This window comes from Rhinoderma darwinii, chromosome 1 (genome assembly GCF_050947455.1).
Source record: "Rhinoderma darwinii isolate aRhiDar2 chromosome 1, aRhiDar2.hap1, whole genome shotgun sequence".
Lineage (NCBI taxonomy): Eukaryota > Metazoa > Chordata > Amphibia > Anura > Rhinodermatidae > Rhinoderma > Rhinoderma darwinii.
Window position 1 is genome coordinate 372734960 of NC_134687.1, and position 15016 is coordinate 372749975.

The 15016-nt window shown below is 39.5% G+C and overlaps 1 protein-coding gene across 1 annotated transcript in view; it reads left to right on the plus strand.

The window, feature by feature from the left end:
* CFAP95 (cilia and flagella associated protein 95) overlaps positions 1-15016 on the plus strand; it is a 118235-nt gene that overhangs the window by 79755 nt on the left and 23464 nt on the right. The window contains exons 4-5 of the mRNA XM_075827962.1: positions 9236-9357; positions 11378-11446. Coding sequence (XP_075684077.1) covers positions 9236-9357; positions 11378-11446 — 191 coding nt within the window. The remainder of the gene's footprint in view (positions 1-9235; positions 9358-11377; positions 11447-15016) is intronic.

The following is a 15016-nucleotide window of genomic DNA, read 5'->3' on the forward strand; positions in this document are numbered from 1 at the left end:
ACCGCTGCAGTAATGGCCCAGCAAAGCATCACAAAGGAAGAAACCCAGACTTTCCCTAACAGGAAAGGGTTAAAAGGTCTTGTTAATAATTATTAATCATTCTCTGGTTGTATGATTAAAGCTGTAGGGCCATGACACATCAGTGTTCATGTATTCGTGTGTTGTGAATAAGAACATGACTTTATGGACACTAGAGGGTGCACTTATACTGCATGTCAAAAGGTCTATAGCCCGCTCTGTCTTTTATTCCTTGCCGCCTTCTACTAGCACACTCCAAAACGGGTAAAAAGTCTGGAGTAAGGCAACCAGTTTCTAATTGGCTAAATATGTATACCTAAAATATGGCCATATTCTACATATTGATATAAAATGAATAAAAAAAGGTGCTAATTATGAGTAAAAACACGTTTGAATGGTACGTTCAATGTATTTTCCAAACGTATACATAGGGCCCTATTGATCCGATGTAAGGCAAAAGAATGTGCTTTTGGTATTCATTGGGCATACATTTTTACTTTTAATAACCCAAAGTACCACTAAAAAAAATATTTCGAAATTGTGCTGCCACTACTTTTTTTTTTTACACACATTGTGCCCCCTATAAGGTCATAAGAGACTTTACCCTCCATTTTTACATTGCTGATATCCCCTGTACCTCGGGAAGACATATTAGCCCCTGTTACAGGCGGAAATACAGCCTCTTTACATATACTGTAAGGGTATGTGCACACACACTAATTACGTCCGTAATTGACGGACGTATTTCGGCCGCAAGTACCGGACCGAACACAGTGCAGGGAGCCGGGCTCCTAGCATCATACTTATGTACGATGCTAGGAGTCCCTCGCTGCAGGACAACTGTCCCGTACTGTAATCATGTTTTCAGTACGGGACAGTAGTTCCATGGAGAGGCAGGGACGTAATTAGTGTGTGTGCACATACCCTAAAGCTGATCTAGGTCTGCTAAGGACCAGGCATTGCCACTTCCTGTATACATTGAGTTCAGGGCAGCAGAGACCGTAATCGCCAATCTCAATCTCCTCTATGGGCAGTCTGGATGTTTCTCTTAATAATTACAATGGCTTCAGCATCCAGGAAAACAAGACTAGACAGTTGAATTTCCCTTTATGGTACTAGCATCGTCTCTTGCATGTATTGGAATTAAACCCTCAGACTGATAACAAACCTTCCAAAATAAGAACTTATAGTAATTTCTTCACAGCAAATACCTTTATCAGAATTAAACTCCATTTGTTCGATTATTTCTGGTTGGGCAGAAATTACCTTCACAGCAGATTAATTGTGTTTGCTGCTCAAATCAACAGGTTTATAAATGGTTTTCTAAGTGTCAATGCAGATTCATCATATTCATCAATAATGGACTGTAAGACTAAGTCCTGAAGCCAAACAACAAATTCTATTCAAATATATTTATACTCCGTCCGTCCTTCCATGTATGTACAAATAACCGCAAAATCACTAACTATTCTGCATATAACACTAAAAATATCAGTTTCGGAACCTATTTTGATTGGGAGATATTCCTGCCATGTTTTATTGTTTTTTTTCTCTGTAGCAGAGAAGAGTAAGGCTATGTTCACATCTGTGTCAGGGCTCCGTTCTTCAGAGCTTTCCGTCAGAATGGAGCCCTGACTGGCATGAATAGCGTAGTCGATTGAACTATTAATTCCTTCAAAAACGACGGAACCCTGTCACAACGGTGACAAACGGAAAGCTTTAGCAATGTTTTCGTCACCATTGACATCAATGGTGAGGGAAACGGAAGCTTAGGTTTTCTGTTTGCCTTTCCGTTGAGGGGTTAACCCGACGGAAATTTCAGATGGAACCCCTCAACGGAAGGGCAACGCTGATGTGAGCACAGCCATAGATGTACAAAATTGCGTTGGCACAGCTCATTGTTATTATCACTGTGTTATATGTGGTCTTCCAAAGTACTGCAGGTAAACCTACTTTATTATCTTAAAGGGGCTTTAAAGGGAAGGTGTCATTAATTTTTTTTTATTTTTTTTTTATAATATTGCTTTTAATGTAATATTTTCAAACATTTTATTAAATTGTGTTCTTATGTTTTACTTTTTTATGTTTTCTGACTTTTACTTCTCTATGGTTGCTGCCACTGTTTTTCATCTCTGTATGTGTCGATTAACGACAAATACAGAGATGGAATACGGCACATACAACCCCATAGAGAATGCGAACGGGAGCCGTTCCATTCTCTGAAGCGTACGCCGTCTTGTGTGGGAACGGCGCATGTGCCGCTCCCACACTGACCAAAACGAAGCTCGTTCACAGAGCGAAATCCAGCGCCATTTTCATGTAGACCAGAAGCCGCTGCTGGACAGTAAGATGACGACTTCTGGCCGCGGCTTCCGGCCATATGTTCAAGGAAGCGAAGGCGCAAGGAATAGGAGCGGCAGCGGCGGCGCCAGGAGCAGGTAATTTATGTTCGTGTATGTGATGTGTGTATTATGTTCATGTATTACTGTCTGCTGAGCCCTGTATCTAATCCTCCTACACAGTGCAGTCGCTCAGAAAATGGCGGCACACAGTGTAGGAGGTTTGAATACATTCAAACCCCTCCTTCTCCTGGCACTAGCCAGAATAAGGGAGGGGGGATTGTGTGAGGACACTACAGAGAGTGTGTCCACCCCAAATTTGCATCATAAATCAATGAGGTTGCTTTACTACATTGACCACGTTGCAATTTTGGGAACTGCTCCCTCTAGTGGCCAGCACATGGAAATGTTATAAATTAGAATCTAATTTATAATATTTCCTGACTTGTGAAAAATTGTTAAAAATTAAGACAATGTGTAATCACTTAAATAATAATTGTTTAACCCCTTAAGGACACAGCCTGTTTTGGCCTTCAGGACACAGCCGATTTTTTCAAATCTGACATGTGTTACTTTATGTGGTAATAACTCCGGAACGCTTTTACCTATACAAGCGATTCTGAGATTGTTTTCTCGTGACATATTGTACTTGATGTTAGTGAAAAAAAATGGTCGATAAATTCAGTATTTATTTGTGAAAAACACCAAAATTTAGAGAAAATTTGTGAAAATTAGCATTTTTCTTAATTTAAATGTATATGCTTGTAAGACAGATCGTAATACCACACAAAATAGTTACTAGTTAACATCCCCCATATGTCTACTTTATGTTTGCTTCGTTTTTTGAACGTCCTTTTATTTTTATAAGACGTTACAAGGCTTAGAACTTTAGCAGCAACTTCTCACATTTTCAAGAAAATTTCAAAAGGCCATTTTTACAGGGACCAGTTCAGTTCTGAAGTGGCTTTGAAGGCCTTATGTCCTAGATAGACCCCATAAATCACCCCATTTTAAAAACTGCACCCCTCAAAGTATTCAAAACAGCATTCAAAAAGTTTCTTAACCCTTTACGCGTTTCACAGGAATTAAAGCAAAATAGACGTGAAATTTACTAATTTCATTTTTTTTTGCCAAAATTAATTTGTGATAAAAAAAATTTGTACCACAGAAGGTTTTAGCCAAGAATTGCAACTCAAAATGTATTACCCTGATTCTAAAGTTTTTAGAAATATCCCACATGTGGCCCTAGTTTCCTCTTGGACTGAAACACGGACCTCAGAAGCAAAGGAGCACCTAGAGGATTTTGGGGCCTCCTTTTTTTAGATTATATTTTAGACACCATGTCAGGTTTGAAGAGGTCTTGTGGTGCCCAAACAGTGGAGACCCCCCAAAAGTGACCCCATTTTGGAAACTACACCCCTCAGGGAATTTATCGAGGGGTATAGTTAGCATTTTAACCCCACAGGTTTTTTGCTAAAGTTATTGGAAATAGTCTGTAAAATTGAAAGTCCACCTTTTTTCTGAAAAAACGTAGCCATTTTTAATTTTTACTAGAAATAAAGGAGAAAAAGAACCACAAAATTTGTAAAGCAACTTCTCCCGATTACGGGAATACCGCATATGTGGTAATAAACTGCTGTTTGGACCCACGGCAGGGCTCAGAAGGGAGACAGCGCCATTTGGATTTTGGAGCACAGATTTTGCTGGAATGATTTTCGGTGCCATGTCGCGTTTGCAACGTCCTGAAGGTACCAAAACAGTGGAAACCCCCCAAAAGCGACCCCATTTTAGAAAGTACACCCCTCAAGGAATTTTCCTAGGGGTATAGTGAGCATTTTGACCCCACAGGTTATTTGCAGAATTTAGTGGAATTCGGCCATGAATATGAAAATTGACTTTTTTTCTGAAAAAACGTAGACATTTTTAATTTTTACTAGGAATAAAGGAGAAAAAGAACCACAAAATTTGTAAAGAAACTTCTCCTGATTACGGGAATACCTCATATGTGGTAATAAACTGCTGTTTGGACCCACGGCAGGGCTCAGAAGGGAAGTAGTGCCATTTGGCTTTTTGAGAACAGATTTTGCTGGAATGGTTTTCGGTGTCATGTCACGTTTACAGAGCCACTGAGGTGCCAGTACAGTGGAAACGCCAAAAAAGTTACACCATTTTGGAAACTACACCCTGAAAGTATTCATTTAGGGGTATAGTGATTATGTTGACCATGTCGTTTTTTTTTAGCTAGAATTACGGGAGAGGATAAAACTGAAGGAGCGCCTTGTGGCTTTTTGGGCTTAGTTAGATGAATTCCAGGCACAATTTATTTGCAGACTTTCTGAAGTGACTGAGCAGAAAACACTGTCCTTCAGTATTCATCTAGGGGTATAATGAAGTATTTCGTTTTTCAGTATTCATCTAGGGGTAATAATGAAGTATTTAGTTATTTTTTTAGGTTAAATTCCAATTCATAAATGGGCAATAATGTACCGGAAATAGGGATGAAAGGCCAAAAATGGGTAAAAAAAAAAGTAGAGAGTAAGTCATAAAATTAATAATTTAGGGAGGAATGGTAGGCGCGAAAACAGTCCTTGATACACAATCCTGGCTTATCAAGACAAGTCTCACACTGATAGCCCGTGTCTTTTCGCATTCCGTTTTTATAACAGACGCGACATTTTTTGTATGGTCTTCTCTTTTTCTCAGTGGGGGGCACTTCACTTTGGAAGTGCTGCACTGATACAATTCTGCTGACCTCGCTGCTATGGGATGTACTTGCAGCCTCTTCTCCTCGGTCTTTGAAAAGTAGTTGCTTTATTACTTTTTCCTGGTATTCAAGATACCGTGCTTGATTCCCTGACTTCCTATAAATAATAAAAGAATTGTTTATATGAGGTGCACTGCAGTCTTCTTGTACCATACGCGGGACTTCCGTATGGCTGTAGCATTTGATCTGCCAGGTCTACGCCACCCATGTGCTGGTTATATTCCTGTATACACACAGGCTTGAGGGCGGTGGCATTACGCCCTCTTACTGGAACAAGGGTGCTGCTGTCCCCATGAATGGATGTGATGATAAAAACATCTTTTTTATCCCTAAATTTGGTCACCATCACAGTCCCATTAGACAATGACCTGCTATCACCAGGTCTCAGTTTCTGGTCGACCAAATTTTTTGGGAGGCCCTTTTGATTCCTCCGTATTGTGCCACAGGCGACTGTATTTTTATCAAATAGGCAGTGGAACAGTGGGACGCTAGTATAGAAATTATCTATATAAAGGTTATAACCTTTATCTAGCAGGGGGTACAAAAGGTCCCACACAATTTTGCCGCTTATATTGAGGACAGGGGGACACTCTGTTGGGCAGATTTGGGAGTCTTTTCCCTCGTAAATTCGAAATCTGTGAGTGTACCCACTTTCACTCTCACAGAGCTTATAAATTTTGATCCCGTATTTTGCCCTTTTACTTGGCAAGTATTGCCTAAATCGTAGCCTTCCTTTGAAGAGCACGAGTGACACATCTATGGCAATATTTTTATTAGGGTTGTATGCCTCTGAAAATGTTTCACTCAGAAGTGAAATGAGCGGCCTAATTTAAAATAATCTGTCCTGGTTGGGGTCACCAGGCGGTGGGCACTGGCTGTTGTCAGTGTAATGGAGGAATCTCAATATTGCCTCAAACCGAGTTCTCACCATTACAGCCCTGTACATTGGGGTAGCATACAGAACGTCGGTCGACCAGTAGGACCGTATGGTGGGTTTCTTAATAAGCCCCATATTAAGAAGGAGCCCCCAGAACTTTTTAATTTCTGCAGCACATGTTGGATGCCACTTCTGGCCTCTAGCTTAATATGACGCGGGGTGACTGGCCAGATACTGTTCGGCATAAATATTTGTTTGGGTGACCATTAGGTTCACCAATTCCTCCGTGAAGAAAATTTGAAATTTTTTTAATTCCGTGTACCCAGTGGTATCAATTTTTATTCCTGGGGCAGAAGTGAATTCAGGAATTTGGGGTGAAAAAATATTTGGGGGCACCCAATTGGAGTCACTTGAGTGACTGTCACTCTGCCTACTCCGCCTTTGTGCGGGTTCCTCACTATCGCTAGAGGATGACAAAATAAGGAAGTGTTCCTCATCCTCACTGGCGGTTTCCGTGTCTGTGTCTGAACACAGCATGGCGTAGGCCTCCTCCACAGTGTAATTCTGTTTAGCCATAACTTTATACTTTTTTAAAAATGTTATGACAAATAAAAAAACGACGTCTGAAATGTCGTCATAAACCTGGTGTATACGTGTGTATATATGTAAACCTACCTAAACTACTACTAAAAATTTTTAGATTTAAAATTGTAACTTTTTATTTTATGCGAAAACAAAAAATCGCACCTAAAACGTCAGCGCAGGAAGGGTTAACACTCTTTTTCGGACATCTGCGTACGATATATATAGCGTATATTTATTACCTATATATATATATACTATATAACGTATAAATATATGTATATAATATACACGTGTATATATATATATATATATATATATATATATATATATATATATAAAATAATCACCTATATATATCCTACACTACCTATAATTTTTTTTAGATTTTTGTAAGATTTTTTTTTAGATATTTTTTTTTTTTTTTTTAACAAACGAAGTAACTTGGCAAAAGGAGAGGGAAGGGGAGGTGGATTGGGGAGCTATATGGGGTTAAAAAACGGGTTTGTGTGCTGTATTTCACTTGTGAGGGGACACACTAAATTCACTCTGGTCCGATCTCCTCAGAACTGTCACAACTGTGACAGAAATGAGGAGATCCGTCACAGAGGAAGGGCGGCAATTCACTTTTCTGCTGTGATTGGTCAGTCTGGAGTGACTGACCAATCACATCGATCCACGGGGGGAGAGCCGTGATTGGTCCCACCGCCGATAGCTGTGACGCTCAGCTGTCTGTGACAGCTGAAGTCACTGTCCTGTCACCGTTTGTTTACAAGCGGTGACAGTTTAACTGCAGGACGAGAATGCTCGTCCTAATGCGGCAACGACCCGGTCTTCAACCAGTTAACTAAAAAAATAAAATAAAAGGCAGGGCTTAACAGAGGCAGAGTGAAGGGAGCCCTGGGGGCCTTCGTTAGTCCCCTGGGTTGCCATAACAACCGTTGTCACCCCCCGATCTCACTCCGGGGGGGGGATTGACCGCAGCATTTGAGGGGTTAAACAGCCAGCGCAATTGCTGCTCCCGGCTGTTAGTCCCGGGTGTCCGCTGTAAAAAAACAGCCGACACCCGCAGCACATGGAGCGCGCTCAGCGCGTGACTGCGCTCCAAACATCACCCCCCGCACCCGGACGAAATAGCACGTCTGGGTGCGCGAAAGGGTTAATAAAATATTTTTCTATGGCTTTGTATTTTCTTTTATACTTTATTAATACCGCTTTAGTAATGACCGCTAGCTGATTGACAATCTCCATTACTAAGGCAGGGCTTAGTGTTAGCCGGTGAAAATGCTAACACTAACCCCCCCATTATTACCCTGGTACCCACCGCCACCAGGGGTATCGGGAAGAGCTGGGTACGATCCAGTACAAGACCATCTGTAGTGATGGCTCCTCTCCCTCCTGCCCTGCACTTACCTGTACCCGGTGTCCTGGTCCAGGTTGCCACCCTCTGCCTTCTCGTTCGGCGTCTGGAGGCTGCTCTGGCTGCCAATGCTCTCCACTGGGTCCTCGCACATTTTTAAAGGGCCAGCGTGCTCCAAAATTTAACATTCTTTTATAAAGGCTCCTCCTGATTTGGCACTCATTGCCAGAGCAATTTTTAGTTCTCTTGTGTTCAAAGATTATCCCTGCTGTCTAGTGTGAATTCCTGTGTAACGACCTTGCCTGTTTTTGACCATCCTAGTCTGCCCTGACCCAGTACTACATTTACCGTGATGAACCTCTGCCGCCTGCCTTAACTTATTGCTACATTTACCACTACAAACCTTTACATCCTGGCCAGAACTTTAGCTCTCCTGACCACCCTTCTTCTACTAATGTCAATCTTTACCAAGGGAGACTACTCCAGGGGTAGTGACATCGGGTGCCCCCGCATCGAAGTCCACATCCCCGTACACAGGTTAAAGGGTGAAGACCGGAGGGTTCCCTTAGACTCCACTCCCCGAAGTAACCCAAAGTCAAATCCCTTGGTGACCAGGAGGGTTTACAGTGCCCCCTCCTGACATGCTATAGCCGAATCCTCGGGCTTCGTTACATTGTAAAGGGATTGTACAGTAAAATTTACATTTTTGCAGATACTAAACTGTGTAAAGTAATGAACACAAAGGAGGGCAGTATTGTATTATAAATGGATCTCAAAAAGTTGGAGGATTGGGTAGAGAAGTAGCAAATTAAGTTTAACACTGATAAATGTAAGATTATGCACTTGAAGGGAAAATACATGTGAATATTACATACTAAATGGAAGAACACTGGGTAAAACAGACATGGAAAATGACTTTTTAGTTGACACTAAACTTAACACTAGCAACTAGTGTCAGGCAAATAAGATCATATGGTGCAACAAAAGGGGCATAGATGAACATAACGGGAACATAGTTCTACCACTTAATAAATTACTAGTAGGACCGCACACTGAATATTGTGTACAGTTTTGAGCACCAGTGCACATGAAAGACATAGTAGAGATTGAGCGGATTCAAAAGACTGTAATAGTCTGCAGAACTATCTGTACATTTCTGTATAATTCTGGACCTAACTGTACATTTTATAAGAATAGTTTTTATTTTAGTTAAAAGGACAAGTAAAAAAAAACAATAATGGGCAGCCAAATCGTAAAGAAATGTGACTGATAGTTGTATTCTCTATTTTATTTAGGACTGGAATACTACAACTCAACATCAGCTGTCACAGGTTCATCTTAAGGGTGAATATAAAGTCAAAGATGTTCGCAAACAAATGGTCAATGAGGACAACCTTGATACTCTGAATCTTAAAAGGTAACTTTATCTATAGTTTACAGGAAACGTTATATATTCAACCTCAATGTTTTAGAAATGGTGTTCGCTTAATTGGAATTATTTGGCTTTTTCCACTGTATAATAAATACATTTATTTCAGGATAAATCAGCCCTGTTTTAGCGACAATTGTCACTGCTAGGGCTATACTGGGTCTAGTTAGCACCAGCAGCTGCCAAGCGACCACCTGATCGGTCTAACTGGGACCAATAGAGGCAGCGCGTATAGGAAATCGGAGAAGACAGAGGCAGTGAAAACTGCTTCGGTGTTTTTTCCTGGGTGTCTGTCAGTTTCTGACAGCCAGGGCACCTAAAAATCATCTGCGCTATGGTGTTCGGTAAAATCACAGGCACCCGATGGAAAGCCAACGCAACCCTTTAAAGTCGAGGGGTTCCTTCGGCCTCCGGTGGTGCCTGTTGTGCAATAGAGCCGTTAGTTCCGTTCTGCACTTGTTCTGCTCCTCTGATGGAGTAGAATACCGGAACACAGACGCAAGTGTGAACATAGCCTTAGAAAGAAAGTAGTCTTTCATCTATTTGTTTATTATATGTACAGATTGTATGTGCCGTTTGAAGTATGTAATACCATCATTATGTCATAAAAAGTTCATCCCAGTCTGCACAATATAATCGTAATATATTTCATAATCTGGCAGGCTCAATAAAAGTTGATCAGAAGTAAATTAAGTTTGACTTTCACATTTCCTTCATGAATTAACTGCTGTACATTTTAGCCAAAACTTTGCTTAGCTTTCAAGTTTCTTCAAGCGAATACCTGCTTGGTTTTGTTCCGCTGCTGGAATGTCAATGTTTTTTTGCTGTTTTCCGCCTGAGCCATCTGCTGGTTTAAATTAGTTGAAACAAGATCAAGAACTCCAAGGGCAGATACATTCATTTTACGCTTAATGCCAATTGCTGCTTTGGCATTGTTCACTTGTTAGTAATTTGAGTGGTGCCAAGTGATGTGCCATATATCAGTGGGTATATTCTTGGCAGCCTTAAATACTAGTTGGGTAAAAAGTGAAATTTAGAATTTAAATAATCATTTAAAGGTTACACAGGTGTCATTTACAGAAAGGGTATATCTCACATGCGCTAAAATAATTAAAAATGGGGTTTTCCCATATCCAGATATGCCATAAATGTCTGCTAGGAGGGACCCCCACCATTTGGGAGAGGTGGTACTCCCACATATTATATATTTATGGCATATCCTGCGTATATGCCGTAAATACCTGAGATGGAAATAACCCTTTTAAGCTTTTTCAGAGAAGCCAATGTTTAGACTTGGGGCGTCAGTCCTATCAGGACTGCCTTTGTCCTTTGTTCTACAACACAACACAACACAACACCATACAGTATTTTGCCATTTTCTCTCTAAATACTGACTATTTTATTATAGAATGTGGTTAAAGGTTATGTACACCTTTTTGAAATCATATATTTTATTTTAATTTTTTTACTAAAAATGTGTGATTGGTGCAACTTTCAAAATGCTTTTTTATTAAAAATAATTTTTACTTTTTGAGATACAGCTGCTTTGTATACTATATACAGAGCAGCTGTATCTAGCGCTGAAACCTGTATCCAACTGGTCAGCGTCACTGATGGGTTCAGTGTCAGTGGGTCCTGCGTGTCTCTGAACATCTAAGTTCATAACTTAGATGTGATTGACTACAATGTGTCAGACACGCAGGAGCCGCTTTCACTGAACCCTTCAGTCCCACAGAATACAAAGCAGCTGTATCTCAAAGTAAATATTATTTTTAATAAGTTTTTTGAAAGTTGCACCAATCACACTGACTGACATTTATATATATATATATATATATATATATATATATATATATATATATATATTAATATAAGGATTTTAAAAGGTGTACATAGGCTTTAAGCCATTACAATATTGAATTGATACATGACCCTCAGTATAGGCTGGTATTCACCAATAGGTTGTACCAAATAACCCTTGTAATATTTACTGTTCATATACTTGTAGGCAGACTGGACTTCCAGATAGTGGATTTAGATCTGTTTTGCCACATCATAGTACAGATCATAACAAAATGTAAGTGTTTTAACATTTTTATAATAATTTTTTATAATGATACATTTTAAATTCTTTTTGTTAACAATTGAAGGTAACAATTTATCAGAGTTTGAAGGAAAATGAAGCGTCTCTTTTAATCCAGCCTTCACTCTGATTTGGACAACTGCATTTTGTTAGAAGGGTTTCCTGATGGTAGGCTGATCCCAATAATGTTCCTAATAGTTGAATGACTGCAAACATTGCATAACTTTTCGTTAAAGCGTCTCTGTCACCAGATTATAAGTGTCCTATCTCCTACATAATCTGATCGGCGCTGTAATGTAGATAACAGTGTTTTTTATTTTGAAAAACGATAATTTTTGAGCAAGTTATGGGCAATTTTAGATTTATTCTAATTGGTTTCTTAATAGACAACTAGGCGTGTTTTTACTTTTTACCAACTGGGCGTTGTAAAGAGAAGTGTATGACGCTGACCAATCGGTGACCAATCAGCCTCATACACTTCTCATTGTTCTAGCCCATTGTTACAGTGTGATTGTGCAGTGAAAGAAGCTTAATCACAACAATTAGCCATTTATAGTGGCCATACACTAGTGATTTTGATCATCTGCAATGACAGTTTTGCAGAATTGCCCATTGATCTCCAGACAATCATGTTCCACAACTACCATCCTCCCAAATCTGTCTAGAACTCGATATGTTGTGTTGGATTTTTTCGATCGTTAGTTTTGTACGACCAATGATACATAAAGAGCATGCATCAACAAATTACATCATTAAAATGGGCATATCTTTGTGTACCACCTGAATATACAAACAAACGTAACTTCCACTTGTGCATGTTTTCCCACTACTTCCACTCAGCTACTGCGTGTATGTGTACCCTTAGGCCTCATGCACATGACCATAGCCGTGTGCACAGCCCGTGATTGCGGCTGCGAAGTGTCATCCGCGGGCCGCCCGCAAATCACGCACCGTGCACACATTAATTTCAATGAGCCCGGACCGCAAATTGTATGCATGTATCCACAGTCGTATGCATGGAATATCGTATTCATAGAAATTAATGTGTCCGCAATTCACACGCAGATTTGCGGCCGCAAAAAATGTTCTTGTGCATATAGGAAATATAGGTTTCATTCTGGGGCAGAATGCTCTTACAAGATTAGCAGTTGATAACAACTGCTGAAGCAGGTTGCTTATGATTGCTAATACATTTAATCTAATTATTTATTGTATCGGTTCATCAAAATATTTTATTACCTTTTTTAATATTTTTGATGTATAGCTGTAACCCCCTGAATAATGATAGTAAATTGTATCTGTCTAAATATTGCTGAATTGCTTATTATAAAAAAAAAAAAAAATCCTTATACAGATTAAAATTAATTAGCACTGAGTCTATATAAAAAAAAGTTATGGGTAAAACAGATTAATTGAAAACAATATAAATGTACAATTTTCATCCTACGTTGCAAGTCATACAGGCCCTTTTAATATCTTCAAATAAAAAAATATTTATAGATGTGTAGAGCATATGTGATTAAGGAATAGTATCAAAGGGGAATAGTTATTTTCTTTACTTTATCCTTTTTAGAACTCAGCACCATATCAATATAATAAAAAACAATATTAACTTATAAATGTATTCTGTTCTAAATTTTAGAAATTGACAATCTTATTAAATAAGATGATCCATTGTACAGTATGTGAACAGAATAAAAAAAGGAAGGAAATATATGCAAAATAACAAATAAAATAGGATTAACCAGTTCAGGACCAGGCTGGCTGGGTTCACACAACCTATTTTCAGGCGTAAACGAGGCGTATTATGCCTCGTTTTACGTCTGAAAATAGGGCTCCAATACGTCGGCAAACATCTGCCCATTCATTTTAATGGGTTTGCCGACTAACTGTGCAGACGACCTGTCATTTACGCGTCGTCGTTTGACAGCTGTCAAACGACGACGCGTAAATTGACTGCCTCGGCAAAGAAGTGCAGGACACTTCTTTGCAACGTAATTTGAGCCGTTCTTCATTGAAGTCAATGAAGAGCAGCTCAAGATTTACGAGCGTCACAGACGCCTCGCATAATGCGAGGAGGAGCTTTTACGTCTGAAACGACACAGCTGTTTTCTCCTGAAAACAGTCTGCCTTTTCAGACGTAAAAGGCACTTCTCGTGTGCACATACCCTTAAAGAGGCTCTGTCACCACATTATAAGTGCCCTATCTCCTACATAAGGAGATCGGCGCTATAATGTAGGTGACAGCAGTGCTTTTTATTTAATAAAACGAGCTGTTTTCACCACTTTATTAGCGATTTTAGATTTATGCTAATTAGTTGCTTAATGCCCAACTGGGCGTATTTTTACTTTAGACCAAGTGGGCGTTGTACAGCGGAGTGTATGACGCTGACCAATCAGTGTCCTGCACTCCTCTCCATTCATTTACTCAGCGCATAGGGATCCTGCTAGATCCTTATGTGCTGTCTTATACTTACATATTAACAATACTGAAGTGTTTAGACAGTGAATAGACATTCCACGGAATGTCTATTCACAATCTCTGCACTTCGTTACTCTGTCTGTGGTAGTTACAGCAGAGGAAGCATGATCTCGCGAGATCTCGCTGTAAATGACAGGTTACAACGAGATCACGCTTCCTCTACTGTAACTACCACAGACAGAGTAACGAAGTGCAGAGATTGTGAATAGACATTCCGTGGAATGTCTATTCACTGTCTAAACACTTCACTATTGTTAATGTGTAAGTATTATCGCAGCACATAAGGATCTAGCAGAATCCCTATCCGCTGAGTAAATGAATGTAGAGGAGTGCAGGACGCTGATTGGTCAGCGTCATACACTCCTCTGTACAACGCCCACTTGGTCTAAAGTAAAAATACGCCCAGTTGGGCATTAAGCAACTCCTTAGCATAAATCTAAAATCGCTAATAAAGTGGTGAAAACAGATCGTTTTTTCAAATAAAAAGCATTACTGTCATCTACATTATAGCGCCCATCTCCTTATATAGGAGATAGGCCACTTATAATGTGGTGACAGAGCCTCTTTAAGGACCAGACACCGTTTAGCCATTTTTAGCACTTGTTAGTTAAATGGCTATAACTTTTTTATTTGTTGGGCTAGCGACGTGATTTTTGCGATGTTTTTTCTGTAGACAATGCAGGTTTCTTTTTTTTTATCATTTTTATACACATCCTGTTTGCTTTTTTAGAATTTTTAGGTTTTAAGTTTGAAAATAATAGTAAAAAAATAAGCCTTTTTACTTTTCAGCTATTTGTTTTTGGTAATCACAAATAGAGCTTTTATTTGTGATTGTCATTGTCTACCGTATATTTTAATATATTACGTGTCTATGTTAGGGTAATTGGGTCAGGGCTAGCATTACGACAATGATTGGCGGGGGAGGGGGGGAAACGTTTTTTTTGGGGTGGGTATTTTATGTGTATTTATTATTAATTTTTTTACTTTACTTTTATTTTTTTATTACTATGGTCTGTCCCTCAAAGGTCAGAAAAGACCTTTGGGGGACTTTATATATTTCTTTTCTTTCTTTTACGCCATCC